This window comes from Arabidopsis thaliana, chromosome 5 (genome assembly GCF_000001735.4).
Source record: "Arabidopsis thaliana chromosome 5, partial sequence".
Taxonomy (NCBI): domain Eukaryota; kingdom Viridiplantae; phylum Streptophyta; class Magnoliopsida; order Brassicales; family Brassicaceae; genus Arabidopsis; species Arabidopsis thaliana.
Genome location: NC_003076.8, coordinates 19666496 through 19690186, shown reverse-complemented (window position 1 = coordinate 19690186; position 23691 = coordinate 19666496). Strand labels below are relative to the sequence as shown.

Below are 23691 nucleotides of genomic sequence, written 5' to 3'. Positions count from 1 at the left end.
AATATTTCAACGTAACGTTTTATATTTATAACAAGTTTTTGGTTACCAAAGATATAGATTTTCCAATAGATTGTTATAAAAGATATATTAATATTTAATGGGTTAACACTACATAATCAAAAAGAAATGGACCACTCTAATGGATTTGGGAAATGTTCGAAAAGAAAAGAAGAATAAGCTTTCTTCAACATAATAAGTAGTGATTTGCCACTGTACAACATTTGTGAAGATAAAAAGTATATCACATGTACACTGTCATTACTTTGTAACCATTTTTTAATATCATTAAATTTCCGAGTGAGATGCAACTACTCTTCGATATTAAAAATATAAAAACCACCCACATTCAAAGCATCTTCTACTTTTTATTCTAGTGATCAAAATAGAATGGATTAAATTAAAGTATTAGTAAACAAAAGCAAATTATAATTCACCCTACCTATTCCTGCGTCCAATAATTCAATCTCCAGTTCTTAATTATGAATTTATAACTAAAGCTGCAAGTGAAGACTAATAAAACCATAAAGATTTATAAATTAGTTTAGAAGTTTTAATTAACAACTTTTCAATTATGAACTTGAAAGTAGTTGGTGATTAATAAAATCCAATATCATTATTCTGTGTGCTAAGTCCACGAATCAGAGTGCAGACCCATGTGATTGCTATATTTTTGTTAATTCCCTTTCACACTAGTACTCTACATAATTTATCAGTTAATCTTCATATAATCAGAAATGATTATACCTATCATTGTTTCCTTATATTATTGTTATACTGAAAAATGCATTTTTGAAAGATTATTTATGTATATGGAAACTAACTTCGCCACAGTGAAGAAGAAAAAAAATCAGCATATCTATATATTGACATATAATATTGTTTGATAAAAAAATGAATTTTGTTTGCATATACATAATTTGCATAATCATAAATAAGACCCTATTTAAAAGACACCTGAAATTTAGTAAGATCAATATGTTACATTTACTTAGATTAGTAAATAAGATGGTGCAATCTTTGCTATAATTCGGTTGGTCAGCTAAGCCACTTAAATAGACATAATGATGAGGATATAGATTTAGAATTCTTCAGGCCAAAACAAATATGCTCGAGAAAATTTATCCGGTATAAGAAATAGTCGAACAAATCCAAATATTATCAAAAATATTATCAGAAGTGATCGAGAAAAACCCGATGTTGAAGATGATCGAACCTGAAGTGTAAATGAACAGAATTTTTTTTATCATAAACAAGATTGATCGATCGATAAATCTTAACGTAATCAGGATTGATCGAAAAATCTTTACCAAAACAAAATTGATTGAGAAATCCTTACTAGAACTGAATATGATAGAAAAACTTGCCATAAATTGATCGAAAACACATACTGGAAGGTGATCAAGCTCAATCGAGCAATATACATACTTAATAGTATAAGACATACATGACCTAATTTCCTATAGATTTGTATACATGATTCAGTGGTCATGTTTATTCTAGTTAGGACCTAACACCTACTGGAATTTGGAACAAACAGAAATTTAAGCTACGGAAAGATAAGATTAAAATAATGGAACAAAATTATTAATTAGAGAAAGATATTTGGTTGATCATTGAATCATTGGTTGATTATGTATTAAACCGGTTAGAGAAAAAGCAAACATAAGATTCCGCCTTTTCTCAGTAGATCTCAAGAAATTACAAGCAGGACATTTAATTTTCAGAAATCACAACTTGATCTCACTATAATATTGTTTTCAAATCCCACCTCTAATCCAAAGACAATAGAGATAAAGACATAACACCTCACACAGCTGGTTAACATTAGCAAATATCAAATCAAAAAGAATCTAGGAATGAAAGTGATGTTGACTAATTAGGAAGTAACGAATGTAAACAATAAATTTTCGTATTTTGATATATCATTTAAATCAAGTTTATTTTAGATCATAGACCATCATTAAGAAATTTATTAATTATCCAGAGGTTTCTTTCTGTCTAATGATATTTGTCGGAAAGTTCTTTGTCCTTAAGTGTTTGATGTAAATGATTTGATTTAGATAAGATTGTAATTATTGACCTAGAAAATAGTAACTACGTTGAATAATTTTGCATAGGATCCAGGTTAGGGTTTAGTATAGCTGATCACCAGTGTTTTCACGCCAGACCCGAACCGTCCGGTCCGACCAGTTAACCCGTGATTTGAACACTTTTCCGGTTTGGGTTTAGTGTTAAAACCCAACAAGTTCAAAACCAAAAAAACCCACAAAAACTCACAATTAACCCGTGACCCGGTAAACCGGTTGAACCGGCCGGGTGTGGGTTTTAAAAAGTTCTCTTGATTTTACAATAAAATATGGGATTTTAGACTTTATTCAATTATTTTTAAAAGTTTTTTCAGTTCTTAAATTCATTTGATGTTTTAGATTTTGGTGAAGACTTTACAATACCGCCTTAAAATTGAATCGAATGGTGAGAGAGACAACCGAGATTAGTTGTTTTAATTCACGATGTTTTATTAATTTATTTCTGTCATTGATGATCTCCTAATATATTTGTTACGGTGTGAGACATTTATTGGATTTCAAATTTTTAACCACTTTATTATTATTGTTTGATTTTTTCTATATATATATATATTTGGGTGTAAATGATTTTATATTCTGTTAAACATAATATAATTTTATATTTGATTAAATATGATATGATTATTTTTGTTTTATATTAAATACTACAAAAATTTTTTATAAAATATTCTAAAATTTCTATTAATATTAAATTTATTAAATAAATTTTAACTAATTAACCCGTGGTCCAACCCGGTTGACCTCCTTAATTTAATAAAAACATAAAAGGAGTTTTTTTGGAAAATGTACACTTTCATATAAAAAAATATTGTGACAATAAGTTCCTAATTTTACAATACATTTTGAAAACGATGGTCTTTCTATAATTAACTTAAAATCAAATAAATATAAAAAGTGGTCTTTTTGTTTAGCCTAATTTAGAGTAGATTAGTTATCTTGGATTGTAGTGGATGGTAAGAAACTTACATTGATATTACATCAGAAAAGCAAAAGGAATCCAAAGTGGATAACAATACAATTGAACCCTAATAATGCTAATAATGAATTGGAAGATGATAATATAAAGTATAAAAAGTAAAAAAATATAGGTTATTTCCATAAAAGTGTGTATACATATATATATGGAGATGAGTATATGAATAAATCACAAATATTGGTATGGTTTATGTACACCCATCAATCCTTTTTCTCTTGTTTTCTTCCTTGAGACCTTGAAAAAAATGGTTGATCAAAGCTCAATTTTCATGTGTTGAGATTCATTGTTGGGGTTTTCTGCCACTCCCATTCCTACTATGCTTTGTAAATCTTCTTCGCTAAACATTTGATACTGAAAACACAAAAGAAAAAAAAAAACTTGTTATATAAAACTTGAGATTGAAGAAGAAAATTAAAAGAGTAATTTAAACCTGAGAAATTGAGTCAGTAAATTGGGTAAGTGTTGGTAAGTGAGTGAAGCTTCTGGCTAAGGTAGAGGTTTCCAAAGAGTTCATAGGAGACTGGAGCATCATGTTATTGGAAGAAATATTGGGAAGTAATTGTGAATTATTGTTATAAATATTAAGTTGTTGTTGATGATGATGACTTGAAGACTTTGATTGGAGTCCTTCTTCATGCAATCGGTTGTTACTTGATGGAATCATCTGAAAAAAAAAATCAAATTACACAAAACACATTTAAAAAAAAAAGATTGCATATTATTCAATAGAAAAGGTACAAAAGGTACTTTATAAAAGAAAATAAAAAGCTGCCTGATTAATGCTAATGGGTGGATTGAAAAAAGTATTTAAGATATATATATATATATATATATAAAAGTGACGACAAAAACAAAAAGCAAAAAAAAAACAAGGATTTGAGAAATGAATAATTACAAATTATCATTATTAATGGTTGTTAAATTGATGTTAATGTTTAAGGTGACTTACAACATCCTTTGACACAAGAGCGTCCACGTTAAAATCCAGCCTGGTGTCGTTCACTGATGATAACTTCATTGACAAGAACTGCCCATGATTATTAAACACAAAATATTAGAAAAATAGATTAAAAAAATCATTGCAAATAATTTAAATTCGGTGATTAATGAATGAAACAATTAATTAGATTTTAGATGAAACCAAATAATAATTATACCTCAACTTGTCTTTGCAATGATTGTACGTAGTTTATAATTTCATCAAGCATCAGTGCTTTTCCAGTAACCTTTCATCGTATAAACAAAGAAAAACAAAGACATTAATTTTCTAATTATACTAATCAACAATTTAGTTCATAACGAAAAATAATCAGTGATAATCATGTACTTAAAAGTATAAAAATAAAAGTCTCACCTTATTGCATCCAGGCACAAGATCTTGAAGAAGCTTCATCCTTTCACCAATTTTCTCCCTCCGAACCTAAACCAACATTAAAGAACAAAATCAAACCCAAATTCAATTAACACAACTAATAAAGGTTTAATTTATCCCCTTATTACTAAAAAAAACAGTACTGATCAAAATTTAAACTAGATCATTGAACTTGCAATGTCATCAAGAATTCACTAAATGTGATTATATTTTGTTTTATCTTCATATCCGATAAGTTTTGGGCCAAAACCTATACATTTCTTTGTGCCAAAACCTATAAATTTCTTAGCATTTATTTTGCCTCGCAACTAGTGTTCCAACTCATACATTAGCCCGACTCTCTCGAAATTTTGGTTTAAAATTTAACCGAATCTAAAGAATATTTTGCCAATTTTATCCGGAGTTTAACAAACTCCGGATAATTGAGGTCAACTTTACTATATAAGATTTTAGGAGAAGTAGAGAGTAAAGAGAAATAATTACTCGTTCGGCGAGGCTGTGACTATCGGTTGCTTGGCCTCGTCGAGCTCGAACATGAATGTAATCTTTAGGAGGCTCAGGTGGTTTTGTGTTATTGCTTTTGTTCCCTTCACCTTCTCCTTCTTCTTCTTCATCATCTTCTTCTTCTCTTCTCCTTTTTCCTCCTTTTTCTTCTGAACTTTTACTTCCTCCTTTTCCACCATTCTTTTCCGCCGTCTAAGAAATTAAAAATACAAAAAGTTAATCACTTTATATAAAAGCTGACTTTTCAAAGAACTGGGTTCTTCCAACAGTGACGCTAGAAAAAAAGCGGGTCTTCCAAATTTTGAAAAGTTGACGAAAAAATTATAACTTTCCGGGAAAATTTTGTGTACCTTTGAGAAACTAGGAGATGGAGAAGCTGTAGAAATGGGGTTTTCTTTGGATTTTCCTTTAGGCACAGATTTTCTCTTCCGGGAAAATTCGCCGCCGGGTGTGACTTCCGGTGAAACAAGAGCCTTAAGAGCTGGTGTGCTGGAGACACGTGTCAGCTTCCCGGAGTTGTTGACCATGTTATTACCGTTGTTAATCGGAAGATTTGTATTGGTTCTTCCGTTAAAGCTCCGACTACCAAAACAAGAGAATCTAGCTGCTCTCTCCGCAAAACCCGGATCTGCTGAGAATTCCGTCAACGGCGTCGTTCTGTTCATCATCATCTGAGAATTCGAATTCGTCGGTGGCGGTGGAGAGCTCATCGGAGTTGCGTAACATGAGGCGGAGCGAGACATCGGAGTTCCGTAGATCTCACCGGAGTTGTTATTATTATTACCGATGTTTCCAAGCTTTCCGATGAGTTCTCTGATGAGAAAACCGTCACCGCCACCGCCGGAGAAGTTGGAATTTGACGGCGTCGGTGATGAGACTAATGAGCTTAAAGCAGAGTCAAAGATGCTTTGTTGTTGTTGTTGTTCCGTTGACTTTTCCCATAAAAAGGAAGAATCTTGATGCGGATTTGGATCCATTAAAGCCCAATTAAGCATCATGGCCGATGAAGAAGACTGTTGGTGTTCGAAATGCGTCGCCATCTCCGGCGGTGGTGGAAACTCTGTGTTCATAAACAGCTCGTTGTCCATTTTCTCTCTAATCTTTGAATAAGAAGAAGATTGGTGAGTTAAAGATTTGTAGTAAGATCCTGAATTACGAAAGAGTTAGTCAAATTCGCATCAGATAGATTTATGAGTTTTGGAGTGTGTCGGAGGAGAAAGAAGAGAACGTAAATAGTAAGGGAAATGCTTAAGTGGTCGCTAAGTTGGTTTATATAGTTGTTTAATGGAACATTAAATTACGTTTTTTTATATTAATAAATCATTTAACGTAATATAGTTATAAAAAAATAGTAATTCAATTATCATTTTGTGTGTTGCACCGTAACGGGCGGAGATTAGGAATTGTTTGCCGGGCCTTTGACGTTGAGAGATATTTGCTAATAAATATGTAATTGTTTTACAATATCGACGTAAAATTTTACATGAATGTCAAAGTTTATTATTTATTTTATTTTATTTGGAATCATTTTTAAATTTCTTAAATGAAAGAAAGTCTACTATTGTATAAGGGGTTTTACAAGCACGGTCTCCAACTTGTTCACTTCTTTCTAAAGGAACATTTTAGTACATAAACTTGTTCTTCTTATTGACCAAAAAAAAACCTCCGTTCTTGCAGAGATCATCTCAGATTTATGGAAATCTATGGCGTTATTCATTGGATATTAACTTACTTAAGAGCCAATTAACCGATATATGTCATTTTTTTGGTTAGAGTTGGTTGTATCTACGATTAGATGTTAACACTGTTCTTGAGGAGATATTCTCAGATTTTAAATATATACGTTTGAATTTTTGAAGTCTATGGCGTTATTCATTGGATATATATTAACTTATACAAGAGTCAATTAACCGATATAGTAAAAAAAATTTTGTTAAAGTTGGTTGTATTTACGGTTAGATGTTAACAACTAACACTATAATTTATAAACGTTATTATTATGGATTACGAAAAAAAACGTTATTATTATGGACACATTTTGTAGTATGATCCTTGCGACTTCAATACTGTATTTGGCATTATAATTAGTCAATTCTTGTAGCATTGAATAGAAACCATAATAAGTTTCATTGATGGATATATATCTCAACTTCCAAAAAGTCGTTGATAATGCGGCATAGTTTCTCACAATGATATGATGGTATATACATTCGTGGTCCGTGAACGTAAGGCGGATGAAATATCAAATTCATTAGCACCCATGACTCCACTTTTCAAAGCCCTAAAGCACCTACTGCCCTAACACGAGAGCTTGTTCCGAGAGGTACTGACGTATCTCTCGAGCATTTGAAAATTTGAACATTGATTGGTGATGGCCGCCCGAATTTTACCTCATATGTTCATATGGTCTTCGTTCTCATACTACATGCCCACTTTAGGAACTTATATTTATTTTTAGAGTTGGCAATCTTCCTAAGGCTCCGTAAGTATATCTCCAACTCATCTCTATGGTTGATTATATGTACTTCAATTCCAGCATAGACTCTATCAGAGACTATTTGATTATGGTCCTTAATCGAATGGCGATCTAGTTGGAGTCTCTGATTGAATTGAAGAACATATAATCAACTAATTTTATGAAATGCGTGATTATCCTTCGAAGTATAGAACTCCAAATTTTTCATCAATCTCATTCCGATCAAGTCTAAGGCATGCAATTATTATTATTATTATTTTTAATCTGATCTGGAGATTTTTTAGGGACCATACAACTAGAAAGGATGAATTTGATGTCTTCAAGGCTATTAACCACTCATCGACGAGTGTTCTCTGTATCCCATAGCATGACCACAATATATAATGTTTAAGGCTCAAGTAGAAGGTGTTTCTCATCAAATTGTTAAATGTCTTTGTAGATACGACTTACGAGCCCAAAGACCTCTAGAACTAGCATAAGAGACCAACACTGAACTACTATTTGATGTTACAACATTTTTCTACGTTAAATTACTTATGATGATGCTACAGTACTATTTGCTTAAACCAAATTATATGTAATGTTAAATGATTTTTAAAGCTTGTTATAATTTTGATCCAAATGTATTATTATCATTTAAAAGAAATTAATTTAGTTAATTTCTACATATATATATATTGATTTATGTTCTAGTATATAAAGAATTGAGCATGTTTTATTATAAAGTTACTTTTCACTGTTTGTAAATATTCTGGTTTGTAAATGTAAGTACAAACTAGATACATATAATCCTCGACAAAAGATGGATACATATATAAACTAACACTTATTAAATTAGTATAGTTCACATATACAATTACGAATTCTATACGACTATACCCTATTTAGTCTTTACATAACCACTAATACACACTTGACCAAGAATAAAACAACGTTACAGGTTCTCTCTCTTATGCGAGATCATATATATAAAAAATGTAAGAAAAAACAAATTTCAAGTGGTCGTGATATGCTGTGAGAATTCACAAAGGCTTATAAATTTATTTTCAAGTTGATATCAAATAAATATTGTTAAGAATAAATTTTCATTAGAAAAAAAAGATTCGTCAATGTCATATGTACAAAACCGCCTACCTAGTACCTTCTTTTCTGTACACTCTTTACAAAAAGACATTCTTTTAAAAAGCAATTATCTATTAGGAAAATGCGTCCTAGCTATATCAGAAATATAAGTTTAATATGGTAATTAAGAAGAGCTTTTTAACTGTGCTGGTTACAGATAGCATCTATATATTAAACTTATAACCAAAATGAAAATAAAAATCATGAGGTCTGTGAATTATTCTATGTATAATATATACACGTATGGCCAACTTGGACGCAGATCCATCCCCTTTAGTCGTAGTTAGAAGTTCGATCCGAAATTATTAAATTGAAGACGATAAAATAATCAAGGAAAATAACTGTGCTGGTTACAGATAGCAGCTACATTTGTAGGTTAGAAGTTAACAAGACGAACAAGTAACAGAAGAAAACATATACTTTTTTTTCTTTTTTCTTTTATGAAATTAGTTGTGGTTAAGTTGGATTTGCATGTATGAATATTGAATGCAGTTGTTTACATCTAAAAACACATTGATTGAATATTGGCCTAACGAGTAACGACTCATGTTGGTAAGAAAAATGAGGGAATTAGGTTTGGTAAAGTAAAATTTGAAAATTGTATTGGGGGTTAGGTCGTTGGACATGACTTCTATTGCTAGTTTGGTATTTATGGATCAAATCGACAAATACCAAAAAAATATATGAAAGAATCTTATACACCAAAAGTGGAGGAGCTCGAAATAGCCATAAGAACTATATTAGCAATAATATTGTCCGCCCTTGGAATGAAAACAAAAGAGATATAAGCAAAAGAGTTCCAAAGCAAAGCTAAATCATGATTTGTTTGCAAATTGTGTCTAAGGGTATAGTAATGACAATTGTGGAATTGTTTTATAAAACTATATGCTAAATCTCTTTTGTGTTGCCCCTTTGATATAATAGATGAGTAATGACTGTTGTTGTTTTCCAATGATAATGCTCCAACGTCTGAATTGTTTTAGAGAACAAATTCAGGCAGAAACTAATTAAACAACTCGATCCGGAAGTATAGACTCACCTAATATTTAAAACGGGAAAGGGAAAGGGTTCTCATGAGAAGAGATGGTCCTAAAGAAAAATCCATTCAGCTTTATCCTTCATTTTTACAATTTTCTCAAGTAGTTTGTCTTTTTCACGGCGGTCTTCATTATACCTAAAACCAATAAGCTCATCAAATGTGGAGTGTAAAGTATCAAAACAATACCTAAACTCATAAAGAAGATCATCTACGCCCGTAAGCATAAAATGGAGACGTCCTCGAAGACGTGCACCAGCATGAGGATGAGCACATATGACTCTTGATTGGTCATAGTAAGTCTTGAGACGTAGTAGATAATTAGGAGTATAACTGATGATGAAATCCCGACTTATTAATCCTTGAATCTCATTCTCAAACCCAATATACTCCATACGTGTTGTCTTGAAATTCAAGTAAATACAGACAGTAGAGTCCCAAATCCGTAGAAGCAATCCTTCCTTCCAAGCACCGACCACATGTAATCTGTTAGTACTCCAGTCATGGCCGCGGCAGAAGCATCCCACTTTGTCTCTGAACACATTGGCGTCAAATCTGTAGTCGAAAGACCATTCTCCTCTCGCCTTGTCTCTCAGTGTCCACAACCCTAAACACTCCTCGGAAGAAAAATCCACCATTGCCAAGGTCCCTCGAAGATTAGTGAGGCGGAAGAGTTGGACGAGAGACCCCTGGATGATAGTTGGGTGAGGAAACCACTCAAATGTCTCCTATATAGGACCATGTGCTTTGTCCAATTTTTAGTTTCCAACCGATAGCCTGTCTCAGCAGATCGACAACCACATGTACAAGCCCCTTGAGATCCCTGAAATATTTGTAAGAAATAAAACTACGATCATACAAAATACTAATAAATTAAAGGTATAATCCAAAATTCTATGTATACAATAAATTATCGATACGCTATAATAGTAAAACTTGTTGTCTGACACCCTATTTACATTTGTATTCATGACTTTCATCATACTTAGTGACAGCTTAACAATTGTTATGAAAACAAGAGGCAAAGCTATTACTTAGACACTACTCACCTCGCTTATAGTGGCAGTCCAATAAACATATCCACCAATTGTCACCGTGGAAGAAGAGAAGGAAACATGGCCGAAAGGTAGAGCGGAGGCGGAAGAGGAGATGTCTAAGCTCCTCCATTTTGTGTCTGTATCTCCGAGGCTGAATATTTCGGCCACAAGCACGTGCTCTTGTGTCTCCCAAACACTAATGATCTTGTGAGTGTTTCCTTTGGGATCATATCCGAATCCTAGAGGCTGTTTCCATGCGTTTTCGTCCCCCTGTGCTGGTATCTTCATAACCTCTTTCCGTATAGGGTTGAAGACAAACGGACTATTAGAATTACATCTGGTTAGAATTAGTCCACCCGAGCTTATAGGGTGAAAATAAGATTGTGTTTCTATGCAAGGATAATTCCAAAGGTGTCGATCGTCCACCTTCAACACTTTTGCTTCATCACTCTCTTCCAGCATCGTCTTACACATCCACAGCTTATAAAAGACTGCTACATCATGGACTCCATAAGTGAGCAAAGCTGGAGGTTCACCGTCATCATGATCATCACGAAGATGTCTCTCCATGAAGCAAGGAGAGTCTAAAACACTAAGAAACGTCTTGGAGACACAACGGCAGATCAATGCTTGTTTTCCTGGTAATTTTCTTAGAATCATCGTTAGAATCTCCGTTGGTAGCTCCTCTATAAAGCTTCTACGTATATGACCCTTCTCTTTTCCTCCCCATATCACCCAAGATATTAGCTTTGTAATCATTTTCATCTTCTCTCTATCACTTCGAGCGAGTTCTTCATATATACGTGGGACCGGGAGGAACTAATTCCTCTAATTGGAGAACAAAAAAATATCTCTTACTTTATTGTGGTTCCAATTTAAAGCTAGACTTAGTCCCAAATGCGACTTGGATTTGGTTGTTTGCAATTTGAAGTTAGACTTAGTCTCGTTATATCCCAAAATTATTTGCAATAATTACTATTGTTAGGCAGTGGCTGATAAACTATTATGATAAAGAAAAACCTTAATCAGTTACACAGCCTACACCAAATAGTATTAGTCTATCATTAAGGTTTTTCTGAAAAACTGCAAGCAATAGTTAAAGAAAATGTTTGTAGGCAAAGAGAACCGGAAACAAAAATCTCGGTTGAGCTCGGTTCGGTTTTTGGTTTGGTTCAAAGTCGCAGCCCTAGCTGTAGCTATGGGATGGATGGAGAAGGAACACAAGAGATGATTTTGCTGTGAAGGAGAAGAATGCTGAGTTTCTATCTCAAATTGGATTATATATATGCAAGAGTATTACTAGTTAGATGATCTTAACAAGCCTCTGATTTGAATGAGACTTAACAGCTTCTTTTCTATCACCAAATCTTAATAAAGTAACAGAATATACTTTGGGTTTGGATTCAAGAATTAGATAATATCAAATGAGACTGATTACTGGAGATGAACCTAACAAGCCTCTGATTTGAATGAGACCAACTTCTACTTGTATCACTAAATCTTGATAAAGTAACAGAGATTCAAGAATTTAGATGAAATCAAATGAGACTGAATATGAACTATACAGAATATACTTTGGGTTTGGATTCTGTATCTAAAGTTACAACAATGGGTTTCTTGAGAAGGGACTTTTACGAGGGTTGAACCAGTTGTTCTTCAGGAAGGCTGCACAAGTGTCGTCGAACACACGATACCAGTTGAGATGCTTCCTTGTCAAGTTTCAGAGAGTGTCTCCGTAAGCTCTGTCATCACAAACAAAACAAAAGACTATCACATCAGGCAACTTTCATAAACCTTTCAAAATGTATAGTTTTGATCTTGTTTTGTACCTCGGAAGCCCATAAGCAGTCACGTTCCTTACGCGGGATTATGTGAATGTGTGTCTGAAATGCAAACAAAAAAGGAACTGTTAGTAGAAACTTCCTTCGTCAAGAAATAAGAGAAATGGAAAGTTGGGGAAGTCAGTATGTGCTAACGTGAAATATGACTTGTCCAGCTGCTGCGCCGTTGTTAACCAATAAGTTAAATGAGTCTGATGAAGATGAAATAGTTTCGAACAACGAATGAGAGTCAGAATCATACACCTTAAAATGGTTAAAGATTCCAGAAAGAATGGCAAGATTACTTTAGAATATGACAGCAAGTGGTAAACCCCGTTATAACTCTATTTCACTTGCAAAAAGATTGCTATATCACTAAATAAGAACAATAAACCTAGTTCACAAGCAATGTAAAGTATCCATTGGTTGCGTAAACTAATGACGAGATTGATACTTCGAGTCTTTTACTCTTCTAAGTAACCAGTGTTTAGCATAAGAGTAAGTATGGTTTAAAGGTTCCGTGAACCATCTATATAAAATGTGCAGAGAAATGGGGTTGGGATCATATAGATTCAGGGTTGCTAAGGGAAAGTAGGAGGAGCTCCATCATCAAAATGCTCAGGTTTCTATGCAATTCCAGCAGAAATATAAATGTAAAGACAGTTCCAAATAATCTCATCATATAAGAAATGGATGGAGAAATGAGAAGTGATCGAACATACCACTCCCGGTAGCTTTCACGATGGCGTTACTGATAAGAGGCACTTTAGAACACATGGCAGCAACAACCTGCATGCTCCTTGGAGGAGACCTATAATCAAAATCTTATACGCATATACATTTTCGATATACTAAAATACTTCCAAACAACAACAACACAAAACTAGCAAATTAATATGTTCAAAACACGCAAAATCCATGAGCATAAAACATTTTAATGTAGGAAGAGGAACTTACTGAGGGAGGAGTTTCCTCTAAGGTTGGATAATGTAACTTTGGAATGATAAGAGAGTGCCTGAAACACACACAAAATAAAGTTCATACCTTTTTAGATTCAAGAATAACTAACACATGTAAATAACACTATCCATTGATAAACATTCAAACCAACTCCGCCAAGTAATCAAGTAACCAAAGCAAAACTACATAGACGCACAGTAAATAACAGAGCAAATGGTAAATCTTAAACAAAGAATCATGGTTATTACCCATGACTTAGTGGATTAGTATCCAGAATACACAAACACATATCATCCTCGTACAACTGCATCAAAGTAAGAGTTTAGTTAGTTCTGTTCTGTATAAGAATTAGAAGAAACAGAGACATAAAAGTAAACCTTGAGACATGGAGACTCGCCACGGATAATCTTGCAGAAAACGCAGTCGTTTTGGAGAGTAGATGATTCCACTTTCCCGTCGCCGGAAGAACCAGAGCTACAATCGGAGACCCTGAGAGTCGGGTCTCGGGTCGGGTTCGGACCAGGTGGGTTCAGGTGAGAACAGAGGATCGCGAGTCTTCTAGCTTCCATTATCTGAATTCAATTACGATTTTCCGAATCGAGCAAATAATGAATTCAATAATTTTATATTTAAATGTATTATTAATTCATTAGTGAGGATGAAGATTGAGAGGAGAAGAGTGGATCATGTATGGAGTGGGGTGTTTTGTTTTATCCACAACCAATTCCATGTGATGACACTGTCCACTGTTTTCTCTTCATTAACAATCATAAAAAAATTATGGCCATTGGATGCTTTAGAAGGGAATTGTAACTAATACTATTTTTCCAATCGATAGAATTAGAGGAATGTGTAACAGATGGAATTTTCAAAAGAATAACATATTTTGCTATACAAAATTGCCATTTTTTAATTTTCTATTTAAATAATATTTGATTATTTCTTGTGCTAAGCAATTACGGATAACAAATGAATTAAGGTTTGTGGGTGTTTAGTGATGGTTGGTATTTACACTATGCTTATAATATGATTTTTCCTCATCTAATGTATTCAAACCTCGATTTACTTCATATGAAAAAAAATTATCTAACTTCGCTCCGCTATTCGATTTTATCCACCCAACGGTAAAATCACGAAATCCTGATTTAAAAATAAAAAGAAAGAATACAATCACAATAAGATCGGTATCGCAATACTCGATAGTAGAATCTTCGAATTTTAAATAAATCATATACTCTTGAGACCTACTTTAAAAAGAAAGAGAAAAATAGGAGAGAATTTCGTTTAGCTCTGAGCAAAAACTAATGAAGAAAATGAGAGGAGGAGGTGTTCTTTTTATAGGCGAGAAGGAGTAGATTCGATCCGCAATTTACACCCACAATTCTGAGCTTCATGTTACTTTTTTCAAGTGAATACAAGTAAAAAATAATAGGTCCCAAACCTCATAAAAATATTTTATTACTTTGTAATACGAATATTTATTAAAAATAAATGGGTAGCAACATTAGTAAAGTGGAGGCCATAAACCACAACATTTGCATTGCTTAGGATCTTTTCCTTTGGCATTAAACTTCCAGCAAATACCCTCTAACCCTTTACTTGTCTTCTTACACACAGACTCACAATCTTTGAGAACACACAATCCAGTTTTTGGGTTAACTGGAAAGTCGATACATCGATTACTTCTTTTTTGTTGTACATTCCCCACCACTCCTGTTTTCATAATATTTAAAATATAAAATGTCAGTTTGGTAATAAAAACTAGAGAAAAATATTTCTAATCTAGAAAAATGTTTAGAGAGTTCTTTGTATATTGTAACTAAAAACAGATTACGTAAAATTTATTCAAGGATATCATATGAATTTATATCAAAAACTATGGAGCATAACATTTATGAGGCAAAATACATATCTATCTTTGCACCACGAACATAAAGAATCGAAGATGAAATAAAACAAGGGAAATATGCCGTATAAATTTATACTACAATAACTCTTACAATATATCAGGACGAATTTTTAATAATTAAAATAATTAACCAAAATAGGTGGAAATTTGTTTTATTTTTCATATACATTTCGAAATTGGTTTTTAGGTCTAGCAACTCAATTGTCTAAATCTAAAATGAATTAGACATTATAATGCTTTTTTTTTTTTTTTTGTGAAACAGACATAAGAATGCTAAATATGATATTGTGTAATTTTATAGTGAAAACTCTTGCTATAATTTTACATAACTTAGTGTAACTGATGTTATACAATAATAGTATGATATCCAAAATCAGTTTGTTGTAGAACGAGTATATGTAATATATTAATATAATTCTAAATGTATAGACTAACCTAGCACAAGACTGATGAAAATAATAAAAACAGTAAATGACAGTTGAAAGATTTTCTTCATCACCGATCGATGATTAAAATGAATTGATGGTTTTAAAACTGAAAAGAAGAAAGGTTATGTATATATATAGAAGATATTAGATTTTTTCACACAGAACATATCTATTTAAAAATAATTACCTTCTTTAGTTCCGAGTTAAAGGGATCTTGAATTATTCAAATTGCTAATTTTTTTTTCTTATTTGACACGTTTTTAGATAAGTTTTAGACTTGGTCATTGTTAACAAAGTATTAATTTTAAAAAAGAGTCAGGATATTTTAGAAACTCTGTAAAATTATAAGTGCATGGCGCTAGCTAGCTTAGTTGATTAATGCTATATTTTTAATTGTGATTTTATAAATATATTTTACTGTGGTTTGAATAGTTTTGAGATTTTTTTCCAAATCTGTTTAAATTGCTTCATTAAATCTGTTTAAAGTTTGAATCAAATTCGAGAACATGTAAGCTAGACCGGTTAACTAGAATTCTAATTGGTTCATGAATTATTGATTGATTGACTTAATTGGGTGGTTGGTTTGATTGAATAGGCCGGTTAAGGTTCCAGTGGTAAACTGATAATTCCGTCTTGCACATTGGTTCAGTCTTCGGTTTAGTTTGGATACACTAACTGTCATAGGTGAGTCATGGTGACCACCACTGCATTTTAAAACTGAAGAATGGATATTGGATGTATGATTATGATTAAATCTCAAATGAGACATATTTATTTGGTCATATTCACATAATGAGTACATGAAATGATGTTATTGTGTGGTGTTGGTTGGTCGTAATGTATGAGTTAGTGGTTAAAATGAACTTGTTTCAAAGAAGTGAATGACCACTCCACGATTTCCTCAAGAACCTTGCGATGGTAACAAACTGTAACATTCACCTCTTCTAAGATAGTTTTGGAGACTGGATTTGAAGTCAAATGAGAGTAACAGACACAAACACACAAAAGAAATATTGAATTTATTACTAACTTGCAAGTTGCAATAACAATTGTTTCGTTCATCCTCCAAGTGTTCGCTTCAACTTAATTTTGTTTTATAATTAGCGTGTGACTCGGGTTTTTACCACATGACTAATTTTGTAGGGTGAGTGTTTTCTAATGGCCATAAAACGTGACACTGTTTTGATGGGTCAAATCAGTGGCGGAGCCACATTGGAGGGAGTGGGATCAACTGACCCCAATAACTTTTATATTTTAACTGATTTGTTATTAAAAATTAAGAAAAATTAGAGAAAATGGTTAAAATTTATGGAATTGACCTCGTTAACATAGGTACGAGTTTCTTTATTTTTATTCATGTAATACATTTGATCCCATTAGAAACTTATTCTAAATCTACCACTGGATCAAATGGAGTGATTTAGTTAATTTCACGTTTGAGAAGAATTGATCTTTGACCTTGGCCTACATGACAACTCATTCTCTAATAGAAACAATTAGACCACTATCATTTGGTTCTTTTGCTTCGACCTTCAGCCCTACACAACTCACTCTCTAGTAGATTATTACCCCACTATCATTTGGTTCATTCGCTTCAACCTTCAATTTTCAACACATACTAGATCATAACCCGTACAACACGGGCATTAATATTTTTTATAAATTAAATTGTATACTTTGTTCGAATTACACAAGAAATAGTATAGTATAAAAATGATGTCATAATATTTTTCAATGTTTGTACTATTTGCATATAATGCTGCATTAGATTGACTTTGTTTAAAAATGTTATTTTTATAATAAATACAACATATGTAGTTTTAAGTAAATGTGTAAAATTTGTATACAAGTTGTTTTGGTAAAAAACATGTTTTCTTTGTAATAAAGGATATAATTTTTGGCGTAACTTAGAATTAGTCTTTGTATAGTATTTTGGTTATATATGTGAACCTAATTGGGGCCTATATTAGATTATCTTTAATAGGGCTAACTAAAGAACGGACCCGATAACCAACCTAATACCCGAACCAAAAAACCGGGTTAAGGCGGGTTAAAATTTTAGGAAATTTCCTTATTGGGTAGAGTTTTAGTAAACTCGTGGATATCCGATTGGTCCGTAAATTACCCGTTACCCAAAAAGATTATTCAAAAATCCAAACATTAATTTAATATCCAAAGTATTAATTATATTTAATCGTAATATTATCTAATTATCTAAGATTATAATTATAAATCTAAATATATCAATTAATTTTGGACCTAAATATTTAAAACAACTAAACTATTCAAAAATTATTTGTTATGTTTGTCAAAATTTAGTAAAATATATTCAAATATAATTAAATTTATTAAAACTTAACAAATTTAAAAGTTTTTTTTTTTTTGGAGACCCGCTATCTACATACAAATTTCTCGTTTCTATTTTTTTTTGGTATTTTTAGGGTCTGAAACATTTTGTGCAAACTGACCCAAACCCAACTGGATCCGACCCGAACCAGAACCGAATATTTAAAATTATTCTATTAGGTAGTAAATCATATACCCATTAATCCCAAATCCGAACGGGTTCTACCCGAACTCGAATGGGTTACTCATATGCCCAACCTTATTCTCTGATTTAATTATCTAAAAACTCCCCAAAAAAACGTATGTTTTGCTGACTACTTTTTATTCAAAAAAATTTACATCCTCTTCTGCCAAAATTATTTCATAAGACATCCCAAAACCCTTGGAATAATGATTCCATGAATGAAGAATCCTAATTTGAATATACCAAGAGGTTTTGAAAGGTTTTAAGTTTTTGATAGGTGTGTATGTGAGAAGGTACAGACATCGTGATGGTAATCTGCTTATTTATAATTTTAACTTGCAGTATACCGCAGGTAAGGTTATATTTTAGTTAAACTAAAAACTTTTATTGTAAAGATGATTATAAATATATGATATTATTTTATTTAATTTTAAATGTATAGTAAACTGCGAGTTGTATATGTTTTGTTGCTATTATTTATATTGTTTAGTGTTTAAAATTATACACTTGTATTTTGATTGTTAATTTTTTAGAGTTTCACTTGTAGTATACCATCTTGTATTAGTATCGATTTAAACCCGTCAATTCTAGGATTTTCCAGCTTGTATTAAAAATTGAATCACATCATACACATAAAAAAATATAATATGTTATTAATTATTATAATATATAAGATTATAAATTTTAAAATAATATGTATGAAATTGAATATAAATATTCAAATTATGACTCAGTACTCAGTAGAAAATTTTCTTAAATCTATTTTTGACCCGTTATAATATTTTTCATGTATTGAACAGTTTATATTCTTTTTAAAAATTCAAGTTATGTCATATGCGAAAAAAATATAATTATTCTTTTATAACGATGGTATTATTTTTTGCAAAAATAGAATCATATAAAGATGAGAGGTGAACTATAATAATTAATAAAAAATTAATATGATAATTTAGATAATGTATTTTGTTTTAATTAAATTTAATTAATTAAATTAGTATTTGACTTTTTAATTTTTAAAGAGATGAATTAATTTACTCTTTAAATTTTATTTCTAATGGCATACCTATGTAATTACTTACAAAAAATAAGATTATATTTAAAATGTACTTCCCAAATAATATAGCAGGAAGTTTTCATTTTTAATTATATATGTGCCTTTTCATTTAACAAATTTTCCAACATGAAAAGAAGATATGTTGGTAAATGGTAATCTACAAACCCAAATAAAAAAGAATATAAAAAAAATTTTAGTTAAAGATAAATATAAATTCTTTATCAATACTATTTCCATACCAACTTGTAAATCTTCAAATTATTTTGATTAGTATCTATCTACACCAAGTACCGGAACAAGTTTTTGTGCAATACGGAATCTTCACCTCAAACCAAGCCTAACATAGGCATTCATCAAGGCTGAAATTGTGCACAATAACACGTACAAAAAATCATCGTAAAATAAATACGAACATCTCTCGAAACAGAGAAGTGGTCAATGGTGGTTATATTTTTTCTTTTTTTGTGGTGGTGATATTATGTAATATGATTAGTCATTGAAGACCTTTTGTAGAGAGAAGTGGTCGATGTTGCGCCACTTTAGCGTTAACGTTGACGTTTGGAAATAAGAAGCAATAAATAAATCGACGGTCAATAATTCCTGCTCCATATATGTTGACCTACACGTGATGCCATTTTGGAATCTTCCAACGAAAATTATTTAGTTTTAATTCAATTCAATATATTATCCATTTTGTCTTTCTACAATACACAAATGAAAAAAACAAAGTAAAATTGACCAACTAATATTTATTTACTGATTTGATTGGTCACAAACTCACAAGATTTTGGCCACAATATAGACTTCTCGGTCAACAAAAATTTGTATTTGATCATAAATAAATAAACAATTATTTCCCACTTGTTGTTATGCGTTTTGACCGACTTCTAAAAAAATCAACGTTCTAGAATAGATAACGTTTTGGTATAAAATCAGTCTCTTCTTCTAGTGACTCAAAACAAACTGTAAAGTTTATTAAGAAATAATAATGAAGACATTAGTTGTGAAATGTTTCCTTCTATTGGCTCTTGTATGTAGCTGCAGAGCAGCAGATTCAATATGGCAACTCTGCAACACAAATTCAAACATCTCAGCAAGCAGCCAAGTCTCCAAGAACATCGATTCTCTTCTCGCGACGCTTGTCTCAAAGACTCCTTCAAAAGGTTTCAAGACCACAACTTCTTCAAGTTACAACAACAAAGAGAAAGTGTATGGACTTGCTCAATGTAGAGGAGATATCAGCAATACCGATTGCTCCACGTGTATCCAAGACGCGGCCAAGAAAATCCGTGAAGTGTGTCAGAACCAATCCGACTCAAGGATCTTGTACGATTTCTGCTTCTTACGTTATAGCCAAGAGAATTTCATAGGGAAGCTTGACACGGGGGCTGGTCTTATATACTTCAACGTCGCTAACGTAACCGAAATCGACCCCAAAAAGTTCGATAATGAGCTCGGGGCACTCTTTGACAAAATTAGGTCTGAGGCTGTTTTACCTAAGAATAAAGGTTTAGGTAAAGGTAAGACAAAATTGACACCTTTTGTGACACTAAACGGTTTGGTCCAATGCACGAGAGACTTAAGCGAATTGGATTGCGCTCAATGCTTTGCAACTGCGGTCGGGAGCTTCATGACAACTTGCCACAACAAGAAAGGTTGTCGTGTTTTGTATAGTAGTTGCTATGTCCGGTACGAGTTTTATCCGTTTTACTTCCCTCTTGATCCGGCTAAAACCGGTCCTAGTGTTGGTAGAATTTCTTCCGTTCATCTCTCTCCGTAATCGCATAGTCTAATAAAAGAGTAAGTTTGTTTCTAAAGAGTATATGTATATGTGTGCAAAATAAGGCTCTTTGCTTATGTTTCTTTCTTTAAGATGCAAGACAATTAAGTAACCAAGTTATTTATGTTCTAGACTCCAACATGTATAGTTGCATACAAATCATCGGATCATAATGCATCAATGGAAAAAATAAACGAACTAACAAAAACCGACTTGGTTTGCTATAAATGCAATACCGGTTTGGTTTGGTTTGGTACAATCATATATGCAAATAGGTTTACTCAGTGAACGCTCACTTACCAACTTCACCAGCTATGCTCTCCGTCGCAAGACGTCTCGGTTCGGCGACGCCGTCGCTTCAAAACGGAGCTTCCTTACTCCGGTTCATGAGAACGGAGGCAAGTCAGCCAAGACGGCGGAACAAATTTCCCTCTCTATCGCCACTCAAGAAGAAAGAGGAGAAATCAGAGTGGTGGATCGTCGACGGAGAGATGCACGAGATCGGAGATCACGTACCTCTGCGTGAGCGTTTCACAATCCCGAGAGACAATATCCCCAATAAGCGCCGGAAACAGCTCCGTGAGCAGTTCATGCGACGAACTCGTCTCGTTCTTAAAGAATCGGTCAGTGTCTTTTCACAATGTTAGGATTTAGAGGACTGAATATGAATGTGTAGCTTTTGATTACTGATTGGATTAGTATGATTAGGAGCATGAGCCATGGTGCAAGAAGTACATGGAATTGTATAATGAGGTTAGAGAAAACTGGGAGAGGCTTTATTGGGATGAAGGATATTCTAAGAAAATTGCGAGAGATCATGCTAATTATGAGTCTGCTGAAGAAGATGATGAAGATTTTAATCCATACAGGTTTCTTTATTTGTGGAGATAGCAATGTTACTGTACTGTGTGCTTATTTGTCGATTTTATGGTGTATTGATGGATTTGGTTCTCTGGTTATTGCAGGAATAGGCGTCCTTATAATGATTCAATAAAGGTATTGAATTTATAAGTTTGAATTGGTTGTTGTTGTTTTCTTGTGTCTAGTTTCTATAATCTGATATTGTTTGGTATTTTGATTCTTGTGACAATTTAAAATGACAGCAGGAGCAGGGGTTTAATAGAACAACACAAGGTGATGATAACTGGGAGAAAGTGAGTCAAATCCGGGACAAATTTGAGTATGACTGAGAAAGGAGAATGAGAGAAAAAGGTTAGTCTACATCGCCTAGTATCTTTTTGTATTGCAGGATATTCTATATTCATACTCCTTCTATTCCTGCATGAACAGAGGTTATGATTTGTTAGTATGAAAAAACAAAGATGACGCATCAGTTTGCACTTGAGACTAGGTTTAAGCCAAGCATATTGATCCTTATTTTGTTGCATGAGTCTGATACTGGGATATATCATAAGTGGAAATATTGCAAAGTATTTTCAAATCTCAGTTAATGGAGAGGTGAATATGAAATTATATTGATTTGTTTTGTAGTTCGCCATCTGCGTTAGAGGGTGTGGTATGTTGTGCTTGAGTTGCATAGTATAATTATCGGTTGTTGATCTCTCTGTCGTTTCGTGTCTCTGATTTGTATAGACTGATATGCATATCTAATACAGGATATATACCTTTTCTATGTTTCTTACATATCGTTTTTAAATTACGTTTATTTGCTTCTGGATTTCTCAGTTGTCTTTTGTAACTCTGTTATGTTGCAGCCTTTGCACCAATGAACGCCGCAGCACCAGACTCTAGAGACTTGAATTGGAATGCACAGAGACAGCCATTTGATGCTGAGAGATACACTCGGGGATTGAATTGATCATTTATCGCATAGGTTTCAGGTTCTTGGTACTATCATTTTCAGTGTGTCACGGAAATGTAGATCTAGCAGAAGTTCGAGTCATAACCTGAGTACGAAAGTTTATCTGACACAACACGGTTTGGCATCTGATTGTCGACCACATTACAATTGAAGCAAACGTGCTACAGAACAGAGTGATCGCACTTCCTAGACTAGATGGTGTTTGATCATTCAGTAACCATCCGCTCATGAGTCACAATCCCCTTCACCAAGAGAGTTTTGATCCTGAATTTCTTCACTATAAGTATGTAGTTCATTTTCATCCATTATATCTTTCTTTAGCACTAACAATTTGAGTTTGATTAGGAAACACCGAAAAGGTTCTATCAACCGTAAAATAAGTTCACATGAGTATTTATGCACTACAATGTTTGTTTGGTTTAACTATAGTTTTACTATTGGCCTCTCCAAGATGGATTCCGAGATGGGCATTTAAATTTGGAAAAGGACATCTTGAAACTAAACAACACAGATTCGAGCACGAATCTTGACATCAATTGTTTTGAGAAATGTGAGTAATGGATGACATTTCAATAGATGCATGTATGTATTCATTTCATGGGGAAATGGCCAATTAATACACGAATTCTAGCATTTTGTTACGATAGCATATTGCGAAATTTTTAGTTTTTACATCACATTTAAACATTTGGCCAATTCATTTACACAAACTGACATCATTTGGAAGTTGGTGTATGAATCTACACATCTCTATAGTTCATCTACTTATAGTAGTGAC

At 32.8% G+C, this 23691-nt stretch overlaps 6 protein-coding genes and 1 long non-coding RNA gene across 11 annotated transcripts; 3 read left to right on the top strand and 4 right to left on the bottom strand.

Moving 5' to 3' along the window:
• Positions 1 to 2999: 2999 nt before the first annotated feature.
• On the bottom strand, positions 3000 to 6378 carry AT5G48560 (basic helix-loop-helix (bHLH) DNA-binding superfamily protein). Of its 2 annotated transcripts, NM_124232.4 has the most exons (7): positions 5290 to 6378; positions 4919 to 5131; positions 4418 to 4483; positions 4221 to 4289; positions 4013 to 4090; positions 3494 to 3727; positions 3000 to 3414 (listed from the first exon to the last, which is right to left on the bottom strand). In NM_124232.4, the coding sequence occupies exons 1-7, from the start codon at positions 6025 to 6027 to the stop codon at positions 3316 to 3318; spliced, it is 1497 nt and encodes a 498-aa protein (NP_199667.1). In that variant the 5' UTR covers positions 6028 to 6378; the 3' UTR covers positions 3000 to 3315. The 2 variants fall into 2 exon arrangements, with proteins under 2 accessions (NP_199667.1, NP_001330141.1); NM_001344777.1 differs by having other exon boundaries at positions 3000 to 3727.
• Positions 6379 to 9626: 3248 nt separating this feature from the next.
• AT5G48550 (F-box associated ubiquitination effector family protein) lies at positions 9627 to 11362 on the bottom strand (the record flags this gene model as incomplete). Of its 2 annotated transcripts, none has more annotated exons than NM_001203562.2 (2): positions 9627 to 10396; positions 10623 to 11362. In NM_001203562.2, 2 exons carry the CDS (start codon positions 11268 to 11270, stop codon positions 10181 to 10183), a joined length of 864 nt encoding a protein of 287 aa, NP_001190491.1. The 2 variants fall into 2 exon arrangements, with proteins under 2 accessions (NP_001190491.1, NP_199666.1); NM_124231.1 differs by having other exon boundaries at positions 9627 to 10262; positions 10623 to 11270.
• Positions 11363 to 11992: 630 nt separating this feature from the next.
• HINT3 (histidine triad nucleotide-binding 3) lies at positions 11993 to 14735 on the bottom strand. Of its 3 annotated transcripts, NM_203178.3 has the most exons (7): positions 13768 to 14735; positions 13639 to 13694; positions 13388 to 13445; positions 13153 to 13219; positions 12587 to 12642; positions 12440 to 12493; positions 11993 to 12352 (listed from the first exon to the last, which is right to left on the bottom strand). In NM_203178.3, exons 1-7 carry the CDS (start codon positions 13957 to 13959, stop codon positions 12242 to 12244), a joined length of 594 nt encoding a protein of 197 aa, NP_974907.1. In that variant the 5' UTR covers positions 13960 to 14735; the 3' UTR covers positions 11993 to 12241. The 3 variants fall into 3 exon arrangements, with proteins under 3 accessions (NP_974907.1, NP_001330362.1, NP_001330363.1); NM_001344775.1 differs by having other exon boundaries at positions 12587 to 13219; NM_001344776.1 differs by having other exon boundaries at positions 12440 to 12642.
• Positions 14722 to 15829, bottom strand: LCR1 (low-molecular-weight cysteine-rich 1). Its single transcript, NM_001036957.2, has 2 exons — positions 15735 to 15829; positions 14722 to 15103 (listed from the first exon to the last, which is right to left on the bottom strand). Exons 1-2 carry the CDS (start codon positions 15793 to 15795, stop codon positions 14895 to 14897), a joined length of 270 nt encoding a protein of 89 aa, NP_001032034.1. The 5' UTR covers positions 15796 to 15829; the 3' UTR covers positions 14722 to 14894.
• Positions 15830 to 16423: 594 nt separating this feature from the next.
• On the top strand, positions 16424 to 16812 carry AT5G07185. The gene has a single exon (NR_142984.1). It is a non-coding gene; the product is annotated as an other RNA (long non-coding RNA).
• A 3454-nt stretch (positions 16813 to 20266) lies between these two features.
• AT5G48540 (receptor-like protein kinase-related family protein) lies at positions 20267 to 21223 on the top strand. The gene has a single exon (NM_124230.2). It carries the CDS (start codon positions 20300 to 20302, stop codon positions 21089 to 21091), a length of 792 nt encoding a protein of 263 aa, NP_199665.1. The 5' UTR covers positions 20267 to 20299; the 3' UTR covers positions 21092 to 21223.
• Positions 21224 to 21356: 133 nt separating this feature from the next.
• On the top strand, positions 21357 to 23397 carry AT5G48530 (uncharacterized protein). Its single transcript, NM_124229.4, has 5 exons — positions 21357 to 21714; positions 21800 to 21960; positions 22057 to 22087; positions 22195 to 22303; positions 22807 to 23397. The coding sequence occupies exons 1-4, from the start codon at positions 21406 to 21408 to the stop codon at positions 22279 to 22281; spliced, it is 588 nt and encodes a 195-aa protein (NP_199664.2). The 5' UTR covers positions 21357 to 21405; the 3' UTR covers positions 22282 to 22303; positions 22807 to 23397.
• The last annotated feature ends 294 nt before the right edge of the window (positions 23398 to 23691 follow it).

What these genes read in the sequence shown, in the direction of transcription:
- LCR1 (NM_001036957.2), bottom strand. Translation starts at nt 15,795, where the DNA reads ATGAAGAAAATCTTTCAACTGTCATTTACTGTTTTTATTATTTTCATC. An exon ending in TTTCATCAGTCTTGTGCTAG is followed by an intron (nt 15,104 to 15,734) that starts GTTAGTCTATAC and finishes TTATGAAAACAG; the next exon opens with GAGTGGTGGGGAATGTACAA.
- AT5G48560 (NM_124232.4), bottom strand. Translation starts at nt 6,027, where the DNA reads ATGGACAACGAGCTGTTTATGAACACAGAGTTTCCACCACCGCCGGAG. An exon ending in TTGTGCCTGGATGCAATAAG is followed by an intron (nt 4,290 to 4,417) that starts GTGAGACTTTTA and finishes ATACGATGAAAG; the next exon opens with GTTACTGGAAAAGCACTGAT. An exon ending in CATTGCAAAGACAAGTTGAG is followed by an intron (nt 4,091 to 4,220) that starts GTATAATTATTA and finishes AATCATGGGCAG; the next exon opens with TTCTTGTCAATGAAGTTATC.
- AT5G48530 (NM_124229.4), top strand. Translation starts at nt 21,406, where the DNA reads ATGCTCTCCGTCGCAAGACGTCTCGGTTCGGCGACGCCGTCGCTTCAA. An exon ending in GTCTCGTTCTTAAAGAATCG is followed by an intron (nt 21,715 to 21,799) that starts GTCAGTGTCTTT and finishes TAGTATGATTAG; the next exon opens with GAGCATGAGCCATGGTGCAA. An exon ending in CTTATAATGATTCAATAAAG is followed by an intron (nt 22,088 to 22,194) that starts GTATTGAATTTA and finishes TTAAAATGACAG; the next exon opens with CAGGAGCAGGGGTTTAATAG.
- HINT3 (NM_203178.3), bottom strand. Translation starts at nt 13,959, where the DNA reads ATGGAAGCTAGAAGACTCGCGATCCTCTGTTCTCACCTGAACCCACCT. An exon ending in GCGAGTCTCCATGTCTCAAG is followed by an intron (nt 13,695 to 13,767) that starts GTTTACTTTTAT and finishes ACTTTGATGCAG; the next exon opens with TTGTACGAGGATGATATGTG. An exon ending in CTGGACAAGTCATATTTCAC is followed by an intron (nt 12,494 to 12,586) that starts GTTAGCACATAC and finishes TTTGCATTTCAG; the next exon opens with ACACACATTCACATAATCCC.
- AT5G48540 (NM_124230.2), top strand. Translation starts at nt 20,300, where the DNA reads ATGAAGACATTAGTTGTGAAATGTTTCCTTCTATTGGCTCTTGTATGT.